This window comes from Temnothorax nylanderi, unplaced genomic scaffold, assembly GCF_030848795.1.
Source record: "Temnothorax nylanderi isolate EJ_2023f unplaced genomic scaffold, tnyl_v1.0 TNYL_tig0028_pilon, whole genome shotgun sequence".
In the NCBI taxonomy this organism is placed as follows: Eukaryota; Metazoa; Arthropoda; class Insecta; order Hymenoptera; family Formicidae; genus Temnothorax; species Temnothorax nylanderi.
The window spans coordinates 1583752-1611618 of NW_027249090.1; the positions used below are offsets into that span (position 1 = coordinate 1583752).

Consider the following 27867-nt stretch of genomic DNA (forward strand, 5'->3'; position numbering starts at 1 on the left):
ATTAAAGCGCGCCTTGGTTACTGAGGTGGATGATATGATAGGGGGAAGATCGAGATAATCTGAGACTTTGGTAACCGAGGAGAAGGGTTCGTGCTTCAAGATAGTCGATAACACGTGATAGGACAAAAGACCCCTGCCATTTTCAAGGCTTGTGTCGTGGGACTTTACCTCCTTCTAGGAAAATGTTTTCTCTTCAAATTATTTTTTTGTCGAGCCATCAAGTGGTGACTTCATTCTTCGTGGCTTTAATAGGTTGTCACGAAAATATTAAAATATCTTGGGGAGCATCTTGGATTCCTGAACATAGTATCTTATGGCAATCTTGGGTACAATATATTAATATATATTTAAAAAAAAAGACGATTTATCAAGTGTTTCGTGTAATTTAGAAAAATTTTTGCTCAAACTTATATTATTTACTGCATCGCGCTGTCATATTCCTTTCGATCGATTTGGAAGCAGCTAGGCGCATACGCTCGGATTGAGACATCGCGAGATGCGGCGGAACAGATAAGACGGCGGAGAGGGGACGAAGGAAAATCGCGGAGTGGAGAAACGAACGGAAGAATGACTCCGCGCGCCGCTCACAGTGGAAATCCTTCATTTCCTCGCGCAATATGACGCGACGCATCGGTCCGAGACTATATAGATTGCAGGATGGAGAACCGGGCGGGAGGAGGTGGAAGGTGAGAGGTAAGTGGAAAAGATAATTTATTGTTATTCTGGATGGTGCGTTCGATGACGCTACACATTCCCCAAGATGGCTGCCACGTTGGGAGGATAGAAAAAGAGAGAGAGAGAGAGAGAGAGAGAGAGAGAGAGAGAGAGAGAGAGAGAGAGAGAGAGAGAGAGAGAGAGAGAGAGAGAGAGAGAGAGAGAGAGAGAGAGAGAGAGAGAGAGAGAGAGAGAGAGAGAGAGAGAGAGAGAGAGAGAGAGAGAGAGAGAGAGAGAGAGAGAGAGAGAGAGAGAGAGAGAGAGAAAGAAAGAGAGGGAGGGAGGACTCGAGGAGATGTGGAGGAAAAGAAAAAGAGAAAGATGGGACAGTTATAAAGGATGGGAAGATATAGGCAGGAGGAGGAAAAGGGAAGGAATATACGAACGGAGAAGAAGAACGGGGAGAAGAGAGAAAGAGAAACCAGCGCTTGGTAGCCGTGACCTTGTCTGGTACCCGACCCCACTGTGGTGCGCCTTGGCTTGCACACACATCCTTGGCACCCCACCATACGGTATGAGGTGGGAGGATAGGAGGGAGATGGATAGAGCGAGAAGATGGGAAGAGGGAAAGAGAAAGGGAACGAAAGAAACTCGTGGGGTACGTACAAGTGCGGAGGCGGCGGGCGTATTCCGTCCACTCATTGTTACCTAATTTAATGAGCAAACCGCCGAGCACGTGTCGGTGAGTACCTCAAAGCTCGTTAGCACGTCCATCGGCGTGAAATCACGAGCGCGCTTGCCCGCTCGCGAGCGAAGCGGGCGGATATATTCGCGCCGGCGAGACCGTGAGGAGGGAGTGGAGCGGATATTTTGAGAAATCCGCGAGCCGAGACGGACAAGACGAAACTACGACGGAGTGTTCGCGCAAGATTACCCTGCTGTTGCATCGCGCTCGCCAGGGACGTACAAAGGGACACGGAATTGTCTGGAGCAAGATGGGTTCTCTATCGCGAGCATGTCAATCATTAATGTACAACTATAAAGATGCATCTACACTCAATTACTGTTACATAGCAACTACTATCATAGCATAATTATTATTTTAAAATCTTAGGTTTGAAATCTTGTTCTTTTATAATGTATTTACGTTTGCGAATGAACGGAATAGAAATTAATAAAAAAATATTTTATAAAGATCACATTTTCTGCCATTCTCGACAAGGAGTGATACTGAATTATAAATGTAAGATAGCGTTTCAATACTTTCGATTCTTATCACACGACGTAAATGACATGCAAGTCCGTCTATCGCGGTCAAAGGCAGATAGTTGGCCAATGTTACTACGATAAATTGGCGGCAGTCGACAAATTGAGGAACGGTATGAATTGGAAGCAGCCGAGTTGTTATTGTCTCTGATTGTGAAATTAAAATCCTTTTTCTAAAATTGATTTCTCAGATTGATTATGCAATAAATATATTTAATTCTTGCAATAAACAATTTTAATTCTGCTTGATTTAAGTACAACAAACCACTTCTTTATTATTCACGAGAAAAATGGTGTTGCAATGGATCTCAACTTCGTGCCTGAATCTCGCTATTCAGCGTGCAGGCACCCTGCCAATTCGACAACCGAGATTCCACGGAGAATGCCACTGGAACATTTCAACTTCACAAAATAACATTGGCCTGATCTTTGTCTATGACTGCAACAGTCTTAGGTGATATTTGTAAACTTAGATTTTTTTACGAAGTTATTATTAAGTGTAATTTCGCCCGAAATTAATATAGATTAAATTCTGAATTATAACGTGTGATAAAATTAAGCAAATATCGTTTTAATATAAATGCACATCTATTTTTAAAAACGTAGTTAGATTGAGTAGTAGCGGCAGCGTTTACACAGTTTGTAAAACTTAATATAAAGCGAAAAACTCTCTGAAAGAAATGAGAAATATTTTATCAACGTAAAAAAAAAAAAAGATAGAGTAGTAAGGCGATGGCGATAGTTTCTCAGACATCTTGTGCAAGAGATTACGCGTCACGTAACCGTTCAAACGCGGCACCGAGCGACGAATAAAGCCTCCTTGTGCGCGTGGTTAGTGTGACGAGAATTTCGATTTTAAGAAATCCTTGAGAGAGCGCGCGCGGTTCGCGAACACTTCACCTGAGAATCCTTTCCGTCACTGGCGATGAACAAAGAAGCTCTTTGTACGGCTCTGAACTCCGCGCCGCTGTCGGAGGTTCTCTCCTCTCGGGTCGCGCATTGCGCGGATTTCGAAATTGCGGGAGAAACGGGCGAAGACGCTCTCCTTCTCGAGCGCATCCTTTAATCGACTTTCGACGCGTTGCGACGCGCCGTGAGAAGCCGTCGTAGCAACTCGCCAACTTTAAACGGCGCGCTTTGTTCCGACGTCAGTTACAAAAACTCATCGCGACCCTCCATCGCGAAGCTTCAAATCGTACGAAAGTTCGAATCGCCCCGAGTTGCCAGCCCAGTAATACCAGGCAAAACGTGCTCGACTTTTTAATTGTAACAACTTCTGCGCTCAGACTTTCGCAACAGCTCTATCCTGAAAATAGTTGGTACTTACTTTATACATTTAGATGTAATCGTTTGATATACCCAAGATTGTTGTGTAAGAAAACTTTTTGGCACCAGCTAATATTACACTTTAACGGTAACCGAGCTATGTTTGTTTGTACATTCTTGTCTTATGGAGAAATCTAAATTCAACACATACCCTATGCTTTAAATCACGTGCTATTTGAGACCGCGTTTAAGAACGCTTACGCAAATTTCGCGTGCCGTTTAAAAGTGCACGGGTTCATTTTCGCATCGACAATTAAACATTCGTCTGTGAGAATTCGTATGTGGAAGCGAATGGCTTATCGAAGACGAAGAGGAGCTTCTTCCGGCGGATGCGCGGCAGAAACGTGTCGTCGACACATCCTGCCGGTGAGACAACAATAGTGGACACCCTCCTCTTCCTGGTTGCATGCGCCAATTACTCCGCGGTCGGAAGAAAGACGGAGAAACGGGAGAGTGCACTGACATCTCAATCGGGGATTCTGTGGAATTCCGCCGAGATATCCTCTCGAGATAAAGGTCAAGGACAATCGCGAAAGAAAACTCTTCGATTTCCTTTCAAAAGCGCTCCCTGCAGACTAAACAAAAAATCCGTGTCTTTTTACGGTTTTATCCCCCCTTACTTAGGAAAGGACATTGAAGGTACCACTGTGACGTGACCGATCTGATCTAGTGTTAGATTTGTCCTTGATTGCGAATAAAGTGTCGCATAAAAACCAACTTTTAAAACATTCCAGCTGTCAAAATGCGTCAAGGTTGCAATTAATCAACGCGATCGATGATGTTTTACAAAGTTCGTCGACCGATCGTCAACAATACAATTGCGAGCCGGGTAGGACGAAGGACTATCTCGGGATCGAGCTCTCGTTCTTTCTCTCATTCTCTCCCTCTCGTCTCTCTCTCTCTCTCTCTCTCTCTCTCTCTCTCTCTCTCTCTCTCTCTCTCTCTCTCTCTCTCTCTCTCTGTATCTTTCTTGCCCGATCCGCACGACCGCGAGGCAGCGAAGTAAATGGTACCGCAGCACCGTGAAGTGTATTATTAGCATCGTGTAAACGTGTCTGCTGGCCGTGAAACCAGTGAAAGTATTTCATGGACGGAGGCAGGCACGCATACGCGTGTACACGTACACATACATATACGCGCGCGCGCACGCACTCTCCACGCGTGCACGTATACATCATTTCGCGCGTCTCGTACGCGGCGCGGCCGCGGCGGTTGGGCTCCTCTCGAGATGATCGTGCGCGGAGGCGCGCCCAGAACTGGGCCTTTGTCCTCTTTGTCCGGAGAACGGCGCGGCGGCGGGCGGGTAGACCGATGCCAGCCCTTCTGGTCTCGCCGAACCGGACGAAAAGGACGAGAGTCCGCGCGCGTCCCACGTTCTTCCCGTCACGCGCCTCTCGCGAGATGGAGCGAGACCGGGCGAGACCGGGATTCTCTTAGGCACGTTTCCAATTCTGGCATAATATGTACTAGCTGAAGAACGCAACGGGGAAATGTAGCGCCGCGAGTCGCGCTCCTCTGGCCGTCGATATAGCCGCGCGAATGACGACAGACGATCGCATAACGATCTCGTAACAGACGTTTAGTCACGTCTAGCGTTAAGCGTAACGAGCGTTCTTTGTGCGATATAGATAGAACGCCCAGGCGTTCTCTGTAAAGCGTATTCAATAATAGGTACATTTGATGAATAATACGATATCCCTTATTGAACAGAAATAGTTCTTCCATATGAAATTAATAAATGTTATTTTTTTTCTATCAGCTGTAATATTAAACTATTATCTTATAAATTAAGTTTCGCAGAAATTCAAATTGAATTAAAAACAAAGACTTAATTCTTATATCTTTTAAGTTATTTTTTTACATTTAATAATTAGAGAACCATCAGCAGTTTGTGTAGCCAATGTAATGCAGTAGTGCAATTCTGTAACTCGTTATGCCGTCGTTATGAGCTATAACGACAATTGCGCAGCTTTTTTACCATATAAAATATCTGCGCAACGATAGTCGATACCTCATAACGAGTTGCAGAATCGCACTACAGGAGAGTTTTGACTTGTTTCATATTCAATTTTATATCTGAAAGAGTATCGTATTGTGTGTGTGTGTGTGTGTGTATTCGATTACATTAATAATTTTTAGTAATTGTATTATTCTAGAAACATATTTTATTTGCCTTATAAAATAAGCAGTATCAACAGCTTATGGTAACATTGGTAACTGTATAAAAATTGGAGTTCCGATATCTCAAATAATAATTTGAAAATTTAGTCCGATATCTCAAAATTTGCGAAAGTTAGATCTTCCACAGCATCTTTTGAAAAATTAAAACTTTTTTAAAATCTAAATCTAAAACACTATAAATTTTTATAAAAATGACAGTAAATAAAAGTATTGTATTATTTTATACTTGTGTGGCAAACTGCAGCGCTGTAACTTAAGTAGTTTTTGAGTTATAGACGTTTGAAATTTCGAGGAATTCGTACACACACACACACACACACATACGAGACATTTTTTTAAAATGTGATTTTTCGACGTTTTAGAATATTCTGAATACATTGGCATCTAAAACTAAAAATAAAATTTTTTTAACGAAAATGACTTCCTATATAAGGAAGCAAAATTTCGATAATCTTAATATAGAATAATATAATATAAAAAAAGTTTCATCTTTTTTAAAGTATACTCTGTTTATATCTACTGTTTCATCATCCATTTGTTATCAAGATACATGTTATCTAATATTTTAAATAAATTTTTTAACAGGGTCAAAGTGAATATGACAGCAATAGAAAAATTTCGTAGCGCTTGTGCAAAGGTTCAAAACTTGTCATCGTAATACATCTAAGTAGAAAATATCAAAGGATAAAAAAAAAATGTTTCGCAACGCGACTTTTACGCATTGAGGATTAGATGGCGACCGCGAGAGTTTTATGTAATCTTTCCTTTCACGATTTACAATATACATGTATCTTTTTCTCAGTGGAATTTTTTCTCTGCAACGCGCAATTGATAAACAGTTTTTTTTCTGGACAGGAGCCTGTAGTTTATGCCGCCAGCGGTGAATTATAATAGTAAGCATTTTATTCGCTTGCGATCAAGGATAAGATTAATGCGGATTAGATCGGTGCGCGTATAAACGCTGCACATTTAATCTTTTCCTAATTAGCAGAAAAAATTCATAAAAATATATCGATTCTCGTCTATATGCGCACGAGGCATTATTCCTATCTTTGTTTGTCGATGATAAAACATTGCCAAAGATCGATGTTAAAATTTTCCAGGATTTTCGTTTATCACGTAGCTGGGTGATAACAAACTTATACAAGAAATTCGATGACTGATTATTATCAATATGTCATTTTGGTTATTCGTAGTGACGGCTTTGTGACCGATTTTCTGAAAAATTAACTATTACATCGTGTGCGTCGTTCAAAAAAGTTTAATAATACAATACTAAGTACCTACATTAACCTTCCAGCGGGCGCGCCTGCGTACTTTGTACTAGAGTCCCTAGAAGTAAAAATCTGGATGATTGTGGTTTAACTTTTGATTAGCTTAATATGCAATGGCAGATTTTATCACCAATCAGTGATAAAATGCAATAACGTTTGTGAAAGAAAGGTACAAACACATTCGAACTATTACTATAACTACACCTGTAGTACAAGTATGGTAGTAGGTGCGTATATACATACAATATTTTGTATCAACTTGAACATTGGCCAGACTTACTTCTAGGGACTCTACTTTGTAGGTACACGTGGCGATTATGGACGGGATTGTAGGAGATTTAGGGCCGTAGGGTCCTGTATTGATGGGAGATCGGAGAAATTAGCGTAGTAGTGGAGCAGTCGTGGGGTAGCAGCCTAGTGCTAGGTGTGGGAACGAAGGATCCCGAGTTCGAGTCCCGCGGTTGGCTCCGTCAATTTTTCCCGTCGCTTATAGGATGCACGGAAATTTCCGTGCCCAGGATCTCGGTTCCCCGAGGAGCTATTCCTTCAGTGTCTGTCTGACTGTCGATACGCGAGGTTGCTTGCTAACGCAAGCTATATATAGGTTTTACGGATTTTTATAGAAGTTCCAGAGTTTCCATGTGTACAAAGAATACTGGCACGCTCGCACCCGTTATGAAGAGGTTAATATTAATATTATCAAGAAAAACTCAAAATTATAAATCGAGATAAGTACTAGAAAATAAGTATTAGAACATCAATATCTATTTATATTCTAATAATATATAGAATAAAATGTACAGAATATTTCAAAATCGAATATATTTGAAAATATTTTATTCGGTATTTACGACATTTTCTAATGTAAAAAGTAAAATAACGAGAAGCGAAAAGTATGTGTGTAATATCAGAAAGTACAATGCTTCGGTAATATCGAAGGAGTATTGGATAGACGTTTCTGAAGTTGTACGACGTTCGACATTCTCTTCAACGAGGCATCAACGAGCTCTTAACGTCATTCGCTGACATTCGCTAACGATGAGTCAAGACAATCATCAAACGCAATAAGCGCGATTCGCCGAGACATCGCTGCTTATGGAAGCGCGATCTTTCGTCTCGATGAAGGCGGATGAACATTTTACGAGTTCACTATATCCTCATTTCACCAGCTTCGACCTCTTGAACTTGATACTCTCTCAGGTATTCTTCGATATCTACTTATGAAGCGAATTCCAAGAGAATTTCTATTTTTATCATTTAGCGAAAATTTAGCGTTAAATAGAAATTTCTATTATTTAACGAGAATCTTTTAGAAAGAATACTTTAAAGAGAATCTTTTGAAGAATAATTTAACAAAAATAATTATGCTTTTAAAGCATAATTCTGTATAATTTTGAGATAAATAAATAATCGTTTAAAAATATGGTCACGGAAAATTGCTCATCGACATTCATTAAATCGGATCGATAATTCCAAATATATCATACACGTGCATGAATTAATGATGACAACTTAAAATTTGTGTTTAATACTTGTCATCATAGAACATAATGATAATCAAATATGTTAATAGGTAACAGAGCTTTAAAATTAAAAGCAAGTAAAGATACTATATTCTTTGGCAAATTTTAAACTACAGTTTCAACGCTGCCGGCAAGAGGCGTCACATTTACCGCGGGTAAGCGCAACATGGTAAAGATTTTTGTCGATTGTAATGCGCCGGACCGACCGTTTCGAGCGATATGGTTTTACGACTGGTAAAAGTCGATATGAAAGGCGAGCGACGGCGCGGAAGCTTAGCCCGAGCCGTGGCGCTCGAGCCGTGGTCGAGAGGCGAAATGAAGGCAGGCAGTTCTCTCCCTCCGAGAGAACCGACGCCCGTATACATTTTGTAGTCAATGTGTCGAAATGTTCTCTCCCCGAGTTCTCCTTTCACTAATTGTAAAGGCCCGACCACCGCGAATATGTGACTGAAATTTATGAAAGCGTGTAGATATTTACCCAAGTATCCGGCTTTCGACGACAAACACGGCAAAACTGCAAAAGTATACCGGTAACGAAGGGAGGACGGGTGAAAGAAGCCTTTGACCAGGAATTCAAAAGGAAACCTGCTCGAAGAACTGTCGAGCTCGAGGTATTACGAAAACTCGCGCGAAGGGGAAAGAGTGAAGAAAGACGCTTAGTGCGAGACACACTTGGAGACTTCGATTTGCGATTGAATAAATTTGAGTTACCTACCCTTGTATCGAAAGAGATATAAGTGATTCTGAAAATTGCATTGCTATCAAAATAAAGTAGGAATTTTTTACGTATTTTATTAAAATTTATATAATCACTCACAAAACTCCTGGCTTTATATTAATTAAAGGAATTTTTATGACAGATGTATTGTATAGCTTCAACTGGGAGTTGTATTTTCGACCTAAGCCTTTCCGAAGATAATAGCTACTTTGCGTGATAATTTTGGCAAGCCATCAAATAAATATGTGTTAACGAGGATCGATCAAAATCGGAGCGAGGCTTTGACCTTTTCGCGCGGAAAGCGAAAGCGGAGCGCGTCGTCTGCCGTTTTATTCCAGAATCGCGATCGCGTTGGGTGTTTCGCGAACAACAAAATCGGCTCACGACGCAGCCATCGCCGCTGATCGTGATCTTTTTAGCAATATGGAATTGGACGAAAAGGTCGTTCGATGCTAATGCGCGAGGCAGATCGTCCCGATCTCTGTAGCTGTATTTATGTCTGAAAAACGATTTAATATAGTTAGAGATCTCATCGCTTCCCCGCCGACTTTTTGTTCTTGCGAAGGGAAGAAATGTAGGTTCCAAAAAGAGTGAAATGCAACCCGCATGCTTTGTGCGGGACCATTGTGGTCTCTTTTGAGTCTGTTTAAAGAGAGGGCTGAAAACAAGATACCGGAGATAAGGAATGATGTAATGCCGATTCGGTCACCATTCGGCGTTTGCTTCGAGCTATCGCATTTATTATGTAAAGCAATAAAGGCTACAAGATTTTTTATAACGTCGGAAAAAATATATTTAAAAAAAATAGTTTTTCTATACATTTATCTTATAAAAATGAATAAAATACTCGAATCTTTTTGTCATAACTAAAAATAAAATGTTTATTTCAATAAAAGTTAATTTAAACTTTTCTTATTTCTACGAATGATACGATGCGAATTTTCGATACAATGCATTCTGACTTTATAGAATTTCATCGAATTTATACGAATTCCGGCGCCAGAAAACGCCTGGTTTTTTCAAACAAACATTCTCTCGGTTTACAAAACGCGTACGACTGCGTTTGAAATGTTACAACTCACGCCAGTCTTTCTAGTAATCCAATGTTTCGGAGAGACTTTCTTGAAGTCCTTTAAAAATTCATCGTTCTTTACTTTGTCGACATGTAAAACCGTATGACTGCATTTGAAACGTTAAAACGCGCGCAATTCTCCGCATGAGTTATTTCGATGGAATGAGGGGAATATTTTCAGATTTCGGTCGTCACTTTCCAAACATCGCTTCTCCCAAATGTTTTTTTTTTTTTCAAACGTTACTCGCAAATGGCTCCGGTTGCGTAAATCACTCGCCGATACGTGAGTAGAAAGATAAATTGCAGAATCGTTTTTGCATGCCATCTTTTATAATTTTTTTTACCATAGTCAAGCCTGATAACGCCGTCTGACCCAAACTGTTTTGTGTTGTATATCGCGGTAAAACATTGCCTAAGGCTGATAGTGCACTAGCGAAAAAAGGTGGTCCGCTGACGAAACGTTCATGATAAGCTACGAGGACAGAATCAAAGTTGAAGAAAATATTTTTCTTCTAAAAAAAATCTCACTCGCAAATACTAATTTTGTCTCACATTTTGAAATTTAACCAAGAAAATTGTCACCGTGCTCGCTAAATAAATGTTATAATTGTGATCGTATCACAGCTGCAGATAACGTGCAGTTCGTGACCATGGCGATATGTTATCTTGGCCTATCGTTATCAAAGTATCGGTTTGCATTCGCTCTGTTACCCCTCAATAATCTTTTAGATGTGCTTAGGCTGAATTTGATATCTCGGAAGCCATTAGCAAAGAATAAATAATGACATTTCACTGATCTGTAACTCTATTATGCATCCAACGGTTTATTTCTTGAACGAGACAAGACTCAGACTACAATTGCTGAACGACATAGGACGTTTTTTGAGAAGCTCTTTGTTTAAATGAGGTTATTCCTATAAAGATTGAAGTTTCAGATTAACCCCATTCTTTCTTTATCTGTTCGATATTTATATCTTGCTATATCTTTTATAACCTGAAATTCTCTTGATCATCTAGCGATCGAGAGAACTGCTGATAAAATTGGGCTTAAAGTTAATAGTCATGTACCGCAATTAAATTTTGTATTAAATTAAGTATGTATGCTTGTTTTACCGCATCATTATTTGATACATCTAAATCTAATTCAGGAAAGCTGAATTCAATTTGTATTATTAGTGAATTACTACAGCTTCAGAAATTGAGGTAATAAATTATGACGATATATTTTCACGCGTGGTACTAAGAACTTATATCACGGTGCATCAGCTAATTTATAGTGTTAATTCGGTACAATTTGACACTTGACTGCAATAACAATAGTGTTGCGTTAAATCCGAGTGTCAGATTCCTTAGAATATTAGAATGTTACGTGAGCATATCTCTCTTTACTTTCACGAACTTTAGAACGAATAATTTAGAACAAATGTCAAAAGAAATTGTTTTTTAAATTGTCCAACATACTCATCTGATTGGCTATGTAATTACTCATATATATGAAAAACTTATTTCTGGAGCGGCGAGTGCAAATCTTATCATTGCATTGTTAATCGACATGGATAAAAATAAATCAGATGTAGATTACAGTTGTGGAAATAATATCGTCATACATTTGTACAAATTTGATTGCGATATTTTATACGTGAGTGAGACAAAGAGTTGCAAATAATACTTGAATTGTTCTGTATGTGGTAGGAAAAAATGCGCTTTTCTTGACACACATGATAATTTCAAATATTCTTGATTAGCTTGATACCTCGTGCTTCGCTATACGGTATGCGAAGGATTCTATAATTCACCCCCAAATCTAGATTTGCCCCTTTAGGAGTTGATTAGAGCAAAATCCTGAATTATGTTTTTAAGCATTTGTATGGATAACCTTTGTAAGCAAAAACCAAGCCGATATCTCATCGGGTTTAAAAGATATTGAGGAATCCGTGAAAACACATTTTACCCCTTTTTACTCCGTTAAAGATCGAATTTCTAAAAATTCCTTCTTAGTGGGTGCTTACGTCATGGAAGGAATATACTCCCCGAATTGTATGTTTCTAGATTTAGGGACGTGGGCTGGGCGTTGATGAGTCAGTCGGGACATTTGTTTATATGTATATAATAATATAGATATTCTTTTTTTCACTTTTTTCACACATTCACAATTTTATTCTAAAACATTGTATATAGCTTGAAGATGTGTTCATTTTCCCATCTCCTCCGTGTCTCTGTATTCCGTTGTTTTACGGCTGAAGTCCCTTCTAGACGGACGAGCGCGTCTCTGCCCACGACGGGGAAAGGCCTTTTTCAAAGCTTCGCCTTTCTGGAATCGCATACAGAGTCTCGCCTCGCCTTTTATAACGATGCCACCGATCTCGCGACCTTCAAGATTCGCTTCACGCATGTATACATATACGCACACATGTATACGTACGCACATTTATGTTCTATTTACACATCGTCATCATCAGCCGATTCACACATCTCTTTCTCTCCAGCTTGTCTCACTCAATGATTTTCTCGTACACAGAACAACTCGATTTTACTTTACCGATATCTAATTTCGTGCAGATATTAGCATGAAAAATGTCCTTTTGTGAATAGTAATACAGTTCTTTATATTATATATAGATAAGTGTCTTGCGGATGTCGATTCAAAAATTTTGCAACAGTTGTTCGATTATGTAAGAGTTCTCGTAATTTGTTCGCATTACAAAGTAATTAATTCCCTCGTGTAACTACCTTATCAGACGTAACTTGACAAGGTAGTGAGAGCGAATTAAATTATCGTATGATCGGAATTTTGTCAATCTGCACCCAATTATGTGTAATACATTCATTACCATCGAGTAATTATTTCCATATTATATAAATATAAAAATAATTTGCTAGCACAGCAGATTTTATGCTGTTGTAGCAAAATCTGTCCGTTATTATATGGACAGCAAAACGATTTGTTAAGAGTATTAATCGCTATTTGCTGGATATAATTTTGTTGACTACAAATTATTTTGCTGTAAGGCCAAATTGGTTCTTGTTCGATTATCAAATTTTTTTGCTGTATTAACAATATAATTTTGTTACATGAGCAAAATTATATTTTTACCATATAATTTCTTTCAGGAATTCTCCAACTGTCTAGCAGGCCTCGAATCATTATTGCAACACGTACAGACAGATTAATAGAACAGATAAGTATCACTCGAAAGCATGCGACTCTTGCGTTCGTAGTTATCCTTAAATTTGGAATCTCATGAATATTAAGACCTGCTAATGACACAGAGTCAAGCCCTTATCTTGCCGTATAATACACAAATGGAATCGGTAAACTTTCTTTTTTGTAGGAAGGACAAAAGAGAATACGACACAATATTCATAGGATACAACATTCGTTCTCTCATAGATCACACGTACTTCAAAGCACACATACACCTAATACGTCAAAAAAATCAGTTTTGCATATTAAAATTGTTAGTTGTATTTTGTTATGAACATAACGTGCATATGTGCGGCCATATCGCATAGATGCAAGAAATCTGCGCGATGGTTATTGTCTCAGCGTCTATCCTCTTTTGTCTTTTCTCTTCGCTCAGTAAGGCGACTAGCGAGCAGTAGTTTTGCTCCGATAGCAAATGTATTTGCTAAGAATACATTATTTTGCTTTAATAGCAAATTAACGTGATTCTAAAGACAAATACACTCAATAAATTTGTTCTATTCTCGCAACAAAACAGATTTTGTTTTAATGACAAATAATTCGTAAAATTAGTTCCGTTAACTAAATTTTATTGCTGTTACTAAGAAACTCGCAACTCGTTGCATCGCATAAAAGAGTCATCGTGCAGTCTCGCTTCACGTATACTTGGCGCAAGACTACCGTGTCTCTTGATATGCAATATTAATGACGATTTTGTTGCAACAGCAGAATTATTTGTTTTTATGTAGTGTATCACAAAAAGGTAGACATTCTTAATAAACAACAAAATATTAGAGATGTGCGAATCAAGGATTTTTGATGTCGAATCAAATCGTATCGAATTTTATTTTCTCTATCAAATTCGAATCGAATCGAATCGACAAAATTTCATTCGAATTGAAGCGAATCAAATACTTTCGAATCAAATCGTTGAAATGTAATTTTTAATTAACAATATCATTATTATTAGATTGAATTTTAACATGTAGATAATAAGAGAATATTTTAATGGAAAAATAATATTAATTATATAATATAAATTCTTTTTAAAGCAAAAATATATTTAAATATTTAATGCACCTATTAACATGATCGTACTTTTGCTCATTGACGGAAAATAATTTTATAAAATTGGCAATGTACAATGTGTTTCGTATTTGATCCATCTAAATTCGAAATTATCGAATAGTTCGGATTCGAATTATAGAAATTCGAATTCGAATAGTTCGCACATCTCTACAAAATATTTATTCATTATTGCATTTTTAAAGCTTTCAGAAATATTTCTCAATGACGCATGACTAATATAAAATTCACACCCTGTGTGTTATCGTCTAATCTAATACATACCAAGCTTTGTTCGTATGCAATAAGGCAAGTTTAATTCACGTTGAAATTCGCATCTTATCGGCTGTCAACAAAAGAACGTTTATAGAATTAATGGAAAATTTTACTGTTGAGAGTTACATAACACGTTACGATATGTTGCGGTTATAAATAAGAATTAGCGAACGGCAAATTACGGCGGGAAAGAGACGGCGCAAGAGTATTTCCCCACGTGCTCCTCTCTTTGAGAAAATTATTTATAACTGCTGCATGTGGATTTCTTTTTCTAACGTCAAAGACCGCTCTCAAAGGCCTTATGATAAACGATAAGAAGGAAAAAAGAAGAAGAGGAGCGTATAGCGAATTACACGCGCTGATATCGCGTTTTATCGCTGCATGCGACGTCATGCGTCCGATAAAGTCGTTTATACACTTTATACAGAGGGCTGTGACCGATACGGTTTTTCAACTCTCCCCTATTCTATCGAACCCGCCTAGAGGCCTCGTGTCTTATAAATCCGATTTTTTGCTTTCTCTTATTTTTCTCAGTAATATTTCTGATTTTTTTAAATACCTTTGAGTCCGTCGATTCCTTAAACGAGGGTAAGGATTCTTCCTTCTCATGATTGATTCCGAGTGATTTCTTCGAAGATTTCCAGAAATCGACACGATCTGTGGCACGTTTGACTGCGAGTACTGGTATAGGACAGGAAGGCCACAGTTCGTGACCATATATAAGGTCTCCAAAGCAGGCCAAAATTGTCCGAAGTTTTCAGAATGCAGGACATTTTTCGGGCCGGCAACCGGCAACTGTTATTGGTTGGAAAGCCTTTAGAACGATGGAGCATTGCTATGATATAACAATGGCGAATGATGATTGGAAAGAATGTCCCCTTCCAGAATCCAAGCAAAACGCAGAAATTTAGAACTATATTGAAAGGACCAATAAGTGCGTAATATCCATCCATAATAAGTGAGGACGAATGACCAATATAATATTGGTCATTGAGTTGGAAAGTAATGACAATTAAAAAGAATAATTTCAAAAAACTTGATCTACTGTAACGTGTATTAGGGTAAGTTCGGGTAAGATAGCCTTAGAGGAGAGATGACTCATTCATCCGATACTAGATGACGAGCTGGATTGAGAGAATATGAGTGGGTCATCTCTCCTCTATGGCCATCTCACTCGAGTTTATCCTATGTAATTAATGTAACATATAAGATGAATTTTAAATAAAAGTGTCTGTGATAAGTGATTGAAATAAATCATTATATACAAAAATCATTGAATTTGGATGGTTCTACAAAAATTATATAAAACGTTTCCTTCTTATCATTTCACGAAATAAACGAAAATAAGTTCGGGTACGCACGTTTAAGAAATAATACAAAAGGCTGTTAGTGTTATCGCAATACACCGGTACGACGAGAAATTTTGATTATAAAGCTTTCCAAATTATATCACGGAAAACAATTTAGCTAAATTTAGTCGTAAAATATGGATAACTAATATTTTTTGCAGCAAGAGCTATATTTTTTGCAGCGAGAGCTATAGTTTAGCAATAGTACACTGAGAAAAAAAAATCGTTGATTCAAAGAAATATTATTTGATTCAACTAAATGCAGCGGTCACGGGCTGTCAAGCTAACATTTGTTAATTCAACAAATATTATATAAAATAAAATAAAATATTTCTTGATATTACTCACGTATATTTGATTTAAATATATTAATATTTACATTAAACAAATCACACCAACTAAACGAGTTTAGTCAAATTAACAACATTTTTTTCTCAGTGTAGCAAAACCTTTTGTTCTCGCTGCAAAAAATGTTACTCTCGTTGCAAAAAATGTTAGTTATCCATATATTACGACTATTTTAGCTATAGTAGCTAATCTTTATTTTCCGTGATACTGACAATCGTGTTATTTTACGACCTCAATTTTCGTCCTCTCAAATGATTTATCCTCTTTTCCGCTAATTAATCGCAGGTCTTGAAATGAGCCCTGAAAATCTTGCGTATCACGATTTCAATGGGCTCGGCCCGCGCCGAGGACCGCGTAATTCGTAAAGTGTTGTAATAATCGGGTGCACGGCAGAAAGTGTGTGGCAACGCGAGTTTCACAAATGGGTCAGCGGGCACTGCGAGGATGGTAGCGGTGTATTCGGGGCCCGGCGCGCGCGTATACGTACGTTTGGCAACGTATTTATCGTCGCTTGCGAAACGAGAGTCTTCCCTCGTCTGTCGCACGGCCGAGGGTCATCCTCTCTCGTTCCCTTTTCGCGCGCACGTGCCCGGACTCCGTGCAAGATATGAGGTACGAAGAACGGCGATTTTCGCCGCTTATGCGCGAGGCGGCGCGCCGTCGAAAGTTCGGATGCAAAAATATCTTCTCGATGATATAATAATGTGGGCGGTGATATTGCCTTGCAGAAATCATTGGAGGGAGTATAAGTGAAAATGTGTTGCCGTAATCATTGATACATGTAATCAAATTTTGTTATGTATATAAAGTTTATATATTTATGCCATATTCCGCGTAAAAAGCTGATTCGCAACTAAATTGCTGAAGAAAAATTGATTCCAAATTTTTCGGAGAATCTATAGTCAAAAGGAAAATAACTTTCGGAGCATTTTATGCGCCAAATGTCTTTGTAATATATTAGTTCGACAAATTGTGGCAGGGTAAATTCGCAAGATGGAGAACAAATTTGATTTTTATGGGAGGAAGAGGGGAGGGAGAGACTTAATGCCTGTAAACGACATCCGCTCTAGACACAAGGATCCAATTAGAGCTCGTTAAGAATATGTTTCGAGATCCTTCATTGTATGCCACCCGGCTCGAGCTTCAGCGAAAATTTGTGCCGTTTCTTAAGCGCGTTAAAAAGAGCGTCTTCTAGAGGTAATAACGTTACAATCGCGAAAAATATATATAATTAAACGGTGCGGTAGCAATCAACTCAAGTATACATTAACGCAAATATACCTCTTGCAATAATTTAATTATTACGTTTTGCAATTAAAACAAAAATGTTATAATAGGAGGTAGAATTTCACGTCACTCATATAAACAGTTTTGCTGTACATATCAATTGATTTTATAATCCAATTTTGCTAATTAACAGAAGTTGTATCATTTATCGCAACACATGCATGGTAACGCGCGCGCGCGCGTAATTTTTCATTATATCTATATTCGTGTACGTAAACAGAAACGTGTAACATGTTACGGACGGTATCCGGCCGGCTTTAATGGATATTTAGTGTTTATAACGCATGAACGCGGGCTACGATTCTAGACTTAGTAGAAAATGACAAAACGTGATGATTATTTGGAGAAATGGTTAATGGAACTATGATTAAAATGCTCGGCGGAGCAATAGAAAATAATACTTTATTAAGATAAATAATAAAAAAGAATATATATACGTTCCGTTAATTATGTAAATACATCGATTTCTTTTGGTATAGGCTAAGCCTGCTCCACGTATCTTACATATGAGTGAAAGCACAACGTATCTCTATGACCTATGGTCTTTCCGAAAAGGTAAGCATATATATTGAGGAGGACAAATTTAGATGTTCGCGTTACCGCTAGATGAAGCTTCGCTTCAAGCCGTTTTTAGTACGTAAAACTGTATAGACACGATTATAATACATCGGGAGAGAAGTTTCTGTCTGTATAATATAACACAGGCGAGACTACGTACGTTATCTCTAACCGCTTAAATTTTTAGACAACGGAATCTCGAATATTGCCGTTGGCAAGTTTGTGGTGAGATAGCAGCTGCTGCAGCTGATGGATATAATGTGAAAAAAAAAAATAAACATAGACATCTTGTAAACGTCTTAATTATATATTCGATGCGTGTACATGTATCTACACACGATGACATTAAGCTAATAATTCGCTCGGCTCAAGGACATGTAACGTGTAACATGTAACACAGGGTTCTCCATTCTGTGTGATATCATGCAGCTAATATATTTTCGATACTTGTTTGACTTAATGTTTTGTTCAATGTTGCGTCGAATAAACGATTATCTCCTTTCATTCCGAGTAAATTATAAAAGTAATGTAAAATATGTGCAAAATCGAGTCAAACGATTGTTCCAGTAAATATGCTCTAACAATAGTTTAATAGATTCTCAGATATTATTTTTATTCTATATATTATATTATAATATATCGCAAAAATATATTTGAGAGCTGCAAAGTAAACCGAAAAAAAACTTTGAAAATACATATACTCGACAAAATACATCTATGTAGGTATATTTCTATCGTTTCTTGAAATTATGCAATAAAACTTTAAAATTCGACGCAAATGCAGAATAACGTAAATCCACTGCTGCTGTTGCTTTTTAAAAATGGGCATCGCATTAGTGTTTTTTCTAGTGTTGGATACAGTTTAATTACAGTTGTAAATTATCAAAATTGTTTATAATCTAACCAGAAGATAAAGACAATCGCTTTTAATTATTATTACATTATTACTTTAATTATTGATTATTTACATATATTAATGTACCTCTTTTCCTCTCAGCAGTGTGATTTATTTATTCTCTGTATATTTTCCGAAGAATTTCATAAAAAATTTTTCATATAAAAAAAAGTATATTGCTTGTAATGGATTCAAAGTACTCGATGGATGATACATGATTAACAATTTTGCATTTTAAAGAGCTTAACAGCTGTGACATTTTCGTTTCTAGAAAATCGAGCTTTCTAACAAATATTAATTGTGGATCAAATGTGCAGCCTGAATCTTCCATCCTGCGATCCAAATGGGAAATATTGATTTAGATAATGCACGTGTATATTATCTGGTTGTCTAACACTGTTTTATATTGCCCGGAGCTTACTCGGTATACGAATCGTTAGTACAGAAAGAAATTGGAGCAGGGGAAAATGAAATAGGAAGCGTGCCTTCTGCGCGTTAATTAAAAGTGCTGCAGAGGAAGTTGCCAAGTAAGAAGGGCGAGGCTGAATGGAAACAGCTGCTACTGGATGACGACACAGTCTAAGAGCGCGCTTAGTTCAGGAGCTTCATCACCGTTAGTTTCACCAGCGGGTATTAGAGCCAATACCCATCTACTAGTCTACTAGGGCATCCTAAGGGAACCGAAGCATCCTAAGGGGACATCATTGATTTTCTTCTCAAGAAATCTGTTGAGAAATTTTAATCAAGCATTTATGAAAATTTCTGAATATTTCAAACCCAACTATATAGTGCGTACGGTAATCTTTGTAGATAAAGAATTGACAAGAATTGAAGAATTAAAAAGAATTAATCGGATTTCAACTTCGATTCTTATTAATAGCCGATATATACTCGACGAATTTAGATTTTACTGGTGTTGCGGAAATTCGAGATGTTTTATTCCTTCATAAAATAATAGTTTATTTTATGTTTATATACCAAGAACACTTTGGTCACAGTGTTATCTGAACGTGTTCTCTGATCTGAGTCAGTGTCGATTTGATTATATCATACGAGATATTGAATTTTTACGCTGGATCTGATTTGTCGGGGTTCCTTTTTCCAATACGGTCCATGCGGAAGCATTAGACATATGTAGGCGTTGATGTGGTGAGAGGACCACATTATAAGAAAATCTAATATCAGGCACTTTTCCTCGCACTTTCTGTTTTTTCCCCTTCATGACACGGATATATATAAAATAAAACGTTACTTCTTTTCGATAAGAATCACTTGACACACAAATGCAGGTAAGAGGTAATCAATTATATAAGGAATAGTGTTGTGCCTGATTATATATATCTTTCCACATAATAGGACGTATCGAAATTTAAACAAGATTATACTTTCGATTTCTGAATAAACTCCAGCTCGATTGCTGCGAAAGCTATTTACAGAACTGTTTCCCATATATATGTACTTTACATGACTATAAAATTATTTTCGTGATATTTTATAGGAATAATATCTGAAGTAATTGTGAATCTGTCGAACTGTTGTTAGAGTTCCAAGTTCTTGTGGCGCAGTCCGCGCGTTAGACCTTAATAATTTAAATCTTAATACGCTCATACAAGCCGTGCTCTTCTACGAATTTCTCTCTTCGTTACTTCGAATTTTGCACTAGTTTCTGTGCTCAAACGCTTACCCTTCGATAAAGTTAAAACGACTTCGCGGAACCGATCCACGTGTATAGGTCAGGTGGGAATTTCGTCAGCTTTTTCGCGAAATCGAGAGCAATATTATTAACCTTTGCACGAATGAATGTAATTCATGGGGTAAAAACATGCTTTTTATTTTAACTAGATATAAAAAAATTAACAAAAAATTATTTTAAAAGCAAAATTAGATGTTTACATTTTATTTAAATTGTACATTATATTGTCATTGAAGAGGGAGAGTGAGAGGAGAGAGGAGAGAGAAATTAATTTAAGAAGACATTCTATTCTAAAAAATATAAATTTTAAAGATATTTACTTCATGCTGACGATATAGAATCTCATATTTGTATAAATACTACAATTTACATGCGATAATCGTGATACTTTTAATTTGGAATAAAATAAAATTTTATTTCGAATTATATTTGAAAATAATATATATAATATATATATAGATATATATATATAATGTTAAAATAAATAAAAAGACGAGCAGTCAAACTGACAATTATGTTAAAACTTTGATTAAAATTTAGCTTCTGATATTTCCAAATATATAATATTTGAAAAATACTTTTCTTAAAATTAATTACATTTTATTTACTAAAAATCAAATGTATATGCTAATAACTTTTAAATAATATTTATATATTGTTCAATTAATGCTTTGTCTCTAAGCGAAGAACGTTAAAAATTAGAAAAGAAAACGATATCTGGTGTCTGCTATGAAACCGATAGTTCCTATTTTCCGAAGTTATTTAAAAATAAACCAAGAGTAAAACGCTTTGCATTTCGGATTTGAATGAAGAACGTGTTATCATTATGGTATAACATAACATCATCGTACACGAATGTTAATAACAGAATTGTCAGTTGAAGATGTTAATGATAGAGTTTGAAGAGAGTTAGAAGAATTAATGTACATATTTTAATTCGATAAATGTCAAGTAATTTATATACCTCGTGTCCTCATTTCTGTTCGCTACGATACGCTCCACTCTGAAAGAAAAAAATAAAAGAATAATCATTTCTCACATGCCTGATACTATGCACCTACATTCTACAGTTACATTTTATCACACCCAACGTAAGTAAGATAAATTATATCAAAATTCTCGCTAAAACATATATCTGCTCTGTGATAATGTAGTAGTGATGGAATTAAAAGTACAAAGGAGTTTAATTAGAAAAGAGTTTAAAGTATAAACTTTTAGATAATTAAAAAAATTATCTAGATTTATATTAAATTCCACAACTACGTTTAGTCATTATCGCACAAAATGTGATAATTATATTTCATATTGTACGATTTAATATCGAAAGTTATAAAGCTATTTAAAGAGGCTTAAAAAATTTCTATTATTTATGTATAGAGCAAAGTAATATATATATTATTTCACAGTCGCGTTGCATTTCATCCGAGGAATCATAAATCTATAAAATCTTGATGTATGTCACATGTCTTTTGTAATTAATATATTAGGCCAAAAAGTCATGTGCATCCGTTAACGAAAATGGTTTGCTAAAGAGGCGAATGCACTTGACTGTTTGTAGTCCGCCCCGGTTTCTGGGTTTATGGGCGGCGATCGGCGTCTGCCAAGAAAGCGTGAGTGCAGTGCCGAAAAGGAAACGAGGGAGTCTTTCTTTCATCGGGTGTTCCATTACCAAAGACAGGCTCATACCCGACACGTGGTGTAATATATACCGCTGTTTGGGCTATATATGGTACGCCAAGAGTATAGCCGATGCTTTCATGAATCGTTTACTGTCGCGGGTTAATTTGTCTTTAATGAAAATTTAGGTGCGTGTAACATTTTCTTATAGCCTTTTCTGGCGATTATTACTCCAATTACGTGTTTCTTTTTGACAGAAATAATCTCGATGTTCATGCGGAGCGAGCGCGAGTCAAAAGCAATTTCGTATTGCAATTATAAAATATTTATTTTTAGAATATTACCATTACCAATGAAAAAACGAATTATCAATCACTTTCAATACTCTGAAAATTATTATTTAATGTTCATCTAATATATAGATATTATACACAAAAATTTATAATTTTAATCAACTGCTTATCTCATCGAGATAAACTTTAATTTTTATTTTTAATTTGGATCGCGTGCAATAAATAGATACACAAATATGTAAGTAAATAAATGAATCCTTTCTATAATAATAAAAAATAAATTCCTCAAACGTCGCATCATTATTTTTCACATTCACGGCTGTAAAATTATGCTGGTCATTACCTCGAAAACCAGCTCTCATCGAATAACGTTCCTGCGTTAGCATTATCACACTCCGGAAATGGCGCAGCCAAATATAATGTGCCGTTCAATACGAGAATCATGCGAGCGCTTTCTAAATATGCCTTTGTTAGTAATGTCAGAAGTATTACGCCTGACATTTTCTATTAAAATTTGACGTTGATAATGGACAGAGAAAAATTCAATGAATGTTAAATATTTGTCCAAGTTTTTGACGCGTACGTGTCATATTCATATTAAATTAAATATTCTTTCATGAAAAACACATCAAGCAATATGATTGTCAAAAAATTGCTAATATGTAATTTGAAATGTGTTTAGGTTTAAAGTTTATAGTCCGACTACGATAGGTTAAAACCTTTTATGTCTTTGAAGACATAACACACATTTGAATGTATACCTGCAAAAGTAATAAAACTAAACTATAATACAAGTAATTAAATAATTAGAACAAAATCGTCACTAGCCATATTACTATTAAAAGTGATTTATTTCAACTCCTTTAATGCAAATTTTTCATGGATTTAAACGAATAAAAATACTATCATCGTATTCAGCGACTCAAAAATCGTAAGAGTACATGTATAACAACGTTACACTTTTTAGGCTAAAATCGCCCTACTTTATCCATCGTCCTTTGTGCCTTTCATTTGGCAGTTGAAGATTTGTCTTTAAGATTATAGATACAGATCTCGTTTAGAAGACTGCTGCTTCTTGCAATTCCCAATTTTCGCCGATTTTTCAATCTTAATATTCTCTCCTCGAAATCAACGACGGCCGAATAAATGATGTGGACGCATCGAGCGTCCCAAAGGATCCACAATTCACTCGCCACGGCGCTGACCCAAGGTGGAGGTCATTACACCCAGTAAGCTCTCATTACTCCTCGATCGAGCGACCTCTTCTCTCTCTTTTACCCCTTCTCTTTCTCCTCTACACCACCTCTTCGCAGCTTGACCCTTTCGTGTGCTTCGTCGGGCAACCGGTCGTTCCCTTCGAAAAGCTTCTTCGGCGACTTTCTTGCAGTCGGCAACGCCAACGAAAATTTATCGCATCTCGTCCCGGACGACTCATCGATTTTCTCGTCCGCCCCTTTTCGCCCGTCTTTCTGGCGGACTACCGAAAATCTTCAACCGCAAAGAGCAGACCGCGCCCCCGCGCGAACCACTTCTCTTCTTTTTGCTCATATCGACGACCGTCGCTCGTAAATCCGCGCGAAATCTCCGTAATATTGCCTAACTAGTTCGCCCGCGTAGATTTATGGCACGTTTCGCATTGATTTAGCGCCGAGTTTGTTAAGAGAATATCGTGGTATACGCTAAAAATGACAGGCGCTTTCGCGCCGCGTTGTTTTCCGCGCGATTAATTGTAATCGCATATTAAAACCGACGGTAAACATTAAAAGGCGGTAAACATTCACTGAAACCATGTAATACATTCGGTCTGGTATGTCAGTCGTGACCTCGATTCTTTAAAGATTTTAATCCAAAGATACCGTTAAATTTTCAAAATACCATCTCGCTATAGAAACACATTTATATATTGTCATAATAACAAAGACCACGTATAACGAATAACACATGAACTTCGTAAATTCAGTGTAAATTCGTAAAGAGAGAATATATTTTATTTTTTTTAATTAAAAAAACGCAGTTTTAATATGCTTAACAAGCCTGTGAACAATGTTTTGGTTAGGTATAAAGTTATATTTATATATGGTTGTACATACATTATTCAAGCTTGGTGTATCTATCGATGATTCATGTATCGGGGAAGTTTCAGGGAAATTAATCTCATATGTAATATCGAATGTCCAATATTCACAACGATTGAATTTGCAGTATTATGACTATATTACATATATGTCGGCCGGGTTGGTCAGCTGATGCACGTCACGATTTTGCTCGAACACGTAATAGCACATATCCATCTTACGCGGAATATATTTGGAACGCGTTGTTATCCCGATTCGACCTACACGCGCAGGAAATCATGCCAGCCATGCGATTTGTTCTATGTTTGCAATCTGCCGGTTCACCTGACGTTAACGCCCATTTACGATTGTTATGGTTATTGTTATTAAACACCATGTGCCAATAATTAGCTTCTTTAATTTCATTCCTCTCTCATCCCATTTTAGCGAACTATCGTGAAATGCTATTACAAACGTCAATGTGTACTTCTAATATCGGTTTACGTATCAAATTTTATAATCATCATCACCATCATCGCGTTGTCGATATAATTAGGTATATTATTATTATTTGTTTACATATCATAATAAATAATTATAACATATATTATAATAATTATTATATAATGTATATTATCATAATAATAATAATTTGTTTATATATTATATTTTGCGACTATTAACACTAAAATGAAACTAGTTTTATCTTCCTTTTTATATTTATTGAACTGAGAGATACACACAATTTTCCATATTTTATTTTACTTTTATAATCGTTCGTATGTTTTTAAAAGATTTAGCCTGAAACAGAAATCACAGATAGTAGTACTATACCATCTGCAACTACGCAATCTTTCTTTTTCCATTTTGCAGAAATTGTTAGCGGAGAAACAATGCGCAGTCCTGTTCGCAGCGAGAACAAACGTCTGCGCCATTTGATTACGCGACAACATTGTTGGCTTACGAGTCATTATGCAACCGACAACCGTGGTCATAACTTCGAGTAAACGCAAGGAATCGACACGAATAATGAATGAGAGAAAGGCCAGCCTGTACGCTTCTGCCGGAGCTCCCGACCGAGATAATCCACGCTTATGGAGTAGTATGCTCATGAAGAATAGAAAATATCAACTCTTTATAATTATAGGGCGACTATAGACTTCGTCTTTACCGCACAGGGTTCACACAGGTATTCGCAATGTTTTTAATTTTCAAGATATTGCATATATTCAAGTAATGTAACTTACTATCAAATTTCAAGTTCCATTTGAAATGTAATGAAAGACATAGATGTTAAATATTATTATATACTATAGGCGTGAAATATTATTCGTTAACTTTTGATTCTATATCGAATTTTTATTACCTGAAGTTTGAAACATTTGTGTCGTTTCACGATAAAATTCTATCATATAACGTAATTTTATTTTCTTTAAAATACAAATTGTTCGTAAAAGTAAGCTTTTCATATTTTTTTATTTACAACGTTAATTATAATAATCCTGTATATTACCAGGAAAGTCACTTTAAATTTATTAGATAAAAAGTGCTGTAAATTTCAGTAGTTACATTATAATTTACACTGTTAAGTTATCAAGCTCGAGAGAACGTGGAAAATATTATTCAGCCACTGGCAGAAATTCTTTGTGTCAGAGTAATCGTATCACAGTCATTGTTCGACGCTTCATTGTAATACGAAGACTTCCGCAGGGGCAAAATTACGCTCTTCCGCGCTTCGTCATGTTTTTACCTATCATGCTATGCGTTTCGTGGCGAAATATATACGTGGCAATTGCCGAAAGCCGCAGAAAAAAAAGGAGTATCCTCAAAGTTTCACAGCGTTGCTTGATAAAGAAACCTTTCCACCGCCGATCGAATTCACGGAGCATGTCTTCATTTACAAAATTGGCGCGACGATAAAAAGCTTCATGGAAATTTTGGCGACACAAATTTCACGACGTAGAACACGACGTATCCCCACGCGTCACTATTCACCGTCGACGATGTCGCGACATGCGTCACGCGTACAATTTTGGAAGCTTCAACGCGAAAATTGAAATCGGTGTGTAATGCCGGTGAAAATCCGATCTCGATGCTAAAAGTACACGAAGTGATCGCGCCGCGCTAATCTCACAGACGTTTCTCCTGAAATATATTTCTCGTGTCTGCGGCGCGTCGAAAAATCAGAAATCACGGAAATTACAAACGTTTCGATCCGTTTTGGCCTAAACTACGCCTCGACAGGCGTTCATGAAAATTTCAGAACGACGCGGCGCGAATTCCTGCTGATCTCATCGTCTCTGTCAATTCCCACGATCTATCGGCGACGCGCCGCACGCCCAGGGACGCATTATTTCGATTGGCGGACGACGAGTAGACATCGGTCGGCACGACCCCGCAACATCGACCTCGAATACGCATGCATGCGCTGACAGTCCAAAACGTCCGAATGTGCGACGCGAATTTCTAAACAGATTGTAAAGCCAGACTATACGCGCAGATTAGTGATTCATTCGTCAATCGCGATTTGTAATAAATTCACAGAAATTCGTTGTTTATCAACACAGACCTTCCGCACTGTTAGCGATTTCTGGTTCATTGTTTGTAAAATTATATCCTTCTATATGTATATGAATCGACTCTATATATACCAACACAAATGGACTGATTCGTGGTGATTCGCGCCTTTTGATTTCGTCAAAAAACCGCTTCACCGGCGCGGCGAGTCGGCACAAAACGAGTCGGTGAACAACAAATGCGAATTCGATGAAACTGCCCGTTCACATTACTCATGCGAATAACGAACCGCGAGTCGTGAATTGCGCGCATAGCCTGGCATTAGCTTAAATGACAACCGGATAGCTGGCGATCGTGCTGGCGGTATTGATAAGCGTCGATTCCTCGCACTATGGCGTAACAAATCAACGATTTTCCCTGCGTGCAGCACGATGCGCAAGACGTATCAAGCGGCACGGTAGTATCGCGACGCCAAGTACATAAAAAATGTAAGTTCATAAAAAAGTATATAAACAATTAAACCATGTTCACTGTGCCATCACGACGCGGGACTATTAAGCTTATCTGGAGTTTTCACGAATGACAATTAATATAACGCCGTAAAATTAATGAATATTTTAAAAATAAAAGACTTGTTGAGAGACTTTTGCTTATAAAATAAGAATTAATATGAATTAATTAGAATAAATTAACATTTGAATATTTGCACATAACATG

General features: G+C 37.1%; 1 protein-coding gene and 1 long non-coding RNA gene across 5 annotated transcripts in view; one reads left to right on the top strand and one right to left on the bottom strand.

Annotated features, from left to right (window-relative positions):
- Positions 1–27867, bottom strand: part of LOC139770337 (protein gustavus-like) — a 142946-nt gene that overhangs the window by 33743 nt on the left and 81336 nt on the right. For 2 of the 4 annotated variants that reach the window (XM_071702239.1, XM_071702241.1), the window contains one exon: positions 21634–21672. The exons of the other annotated variants lie outside the window; for them this stretch is intronic. In XM_071702239.1, the coding sequence (XP_071558340.1) occupies positions 21634–21672 (39 nt within the window). The remainder of the gene's footprint in view (positions 1–21633; positions 21673–27867) is intronic. 4 annotated transcript variants of the gene reach the window in all.
- LOC139770339 (uncharacterized) lies at positions 446–27769 on the top strand. Its single transcript, XR_011717716.1, has 3 exons — positions 446–693; positions 18003–18078; positions 25507–27769. It is a non-coding gene; the product is annotated as an uncharacterized lncRNA (long non-coding RNA).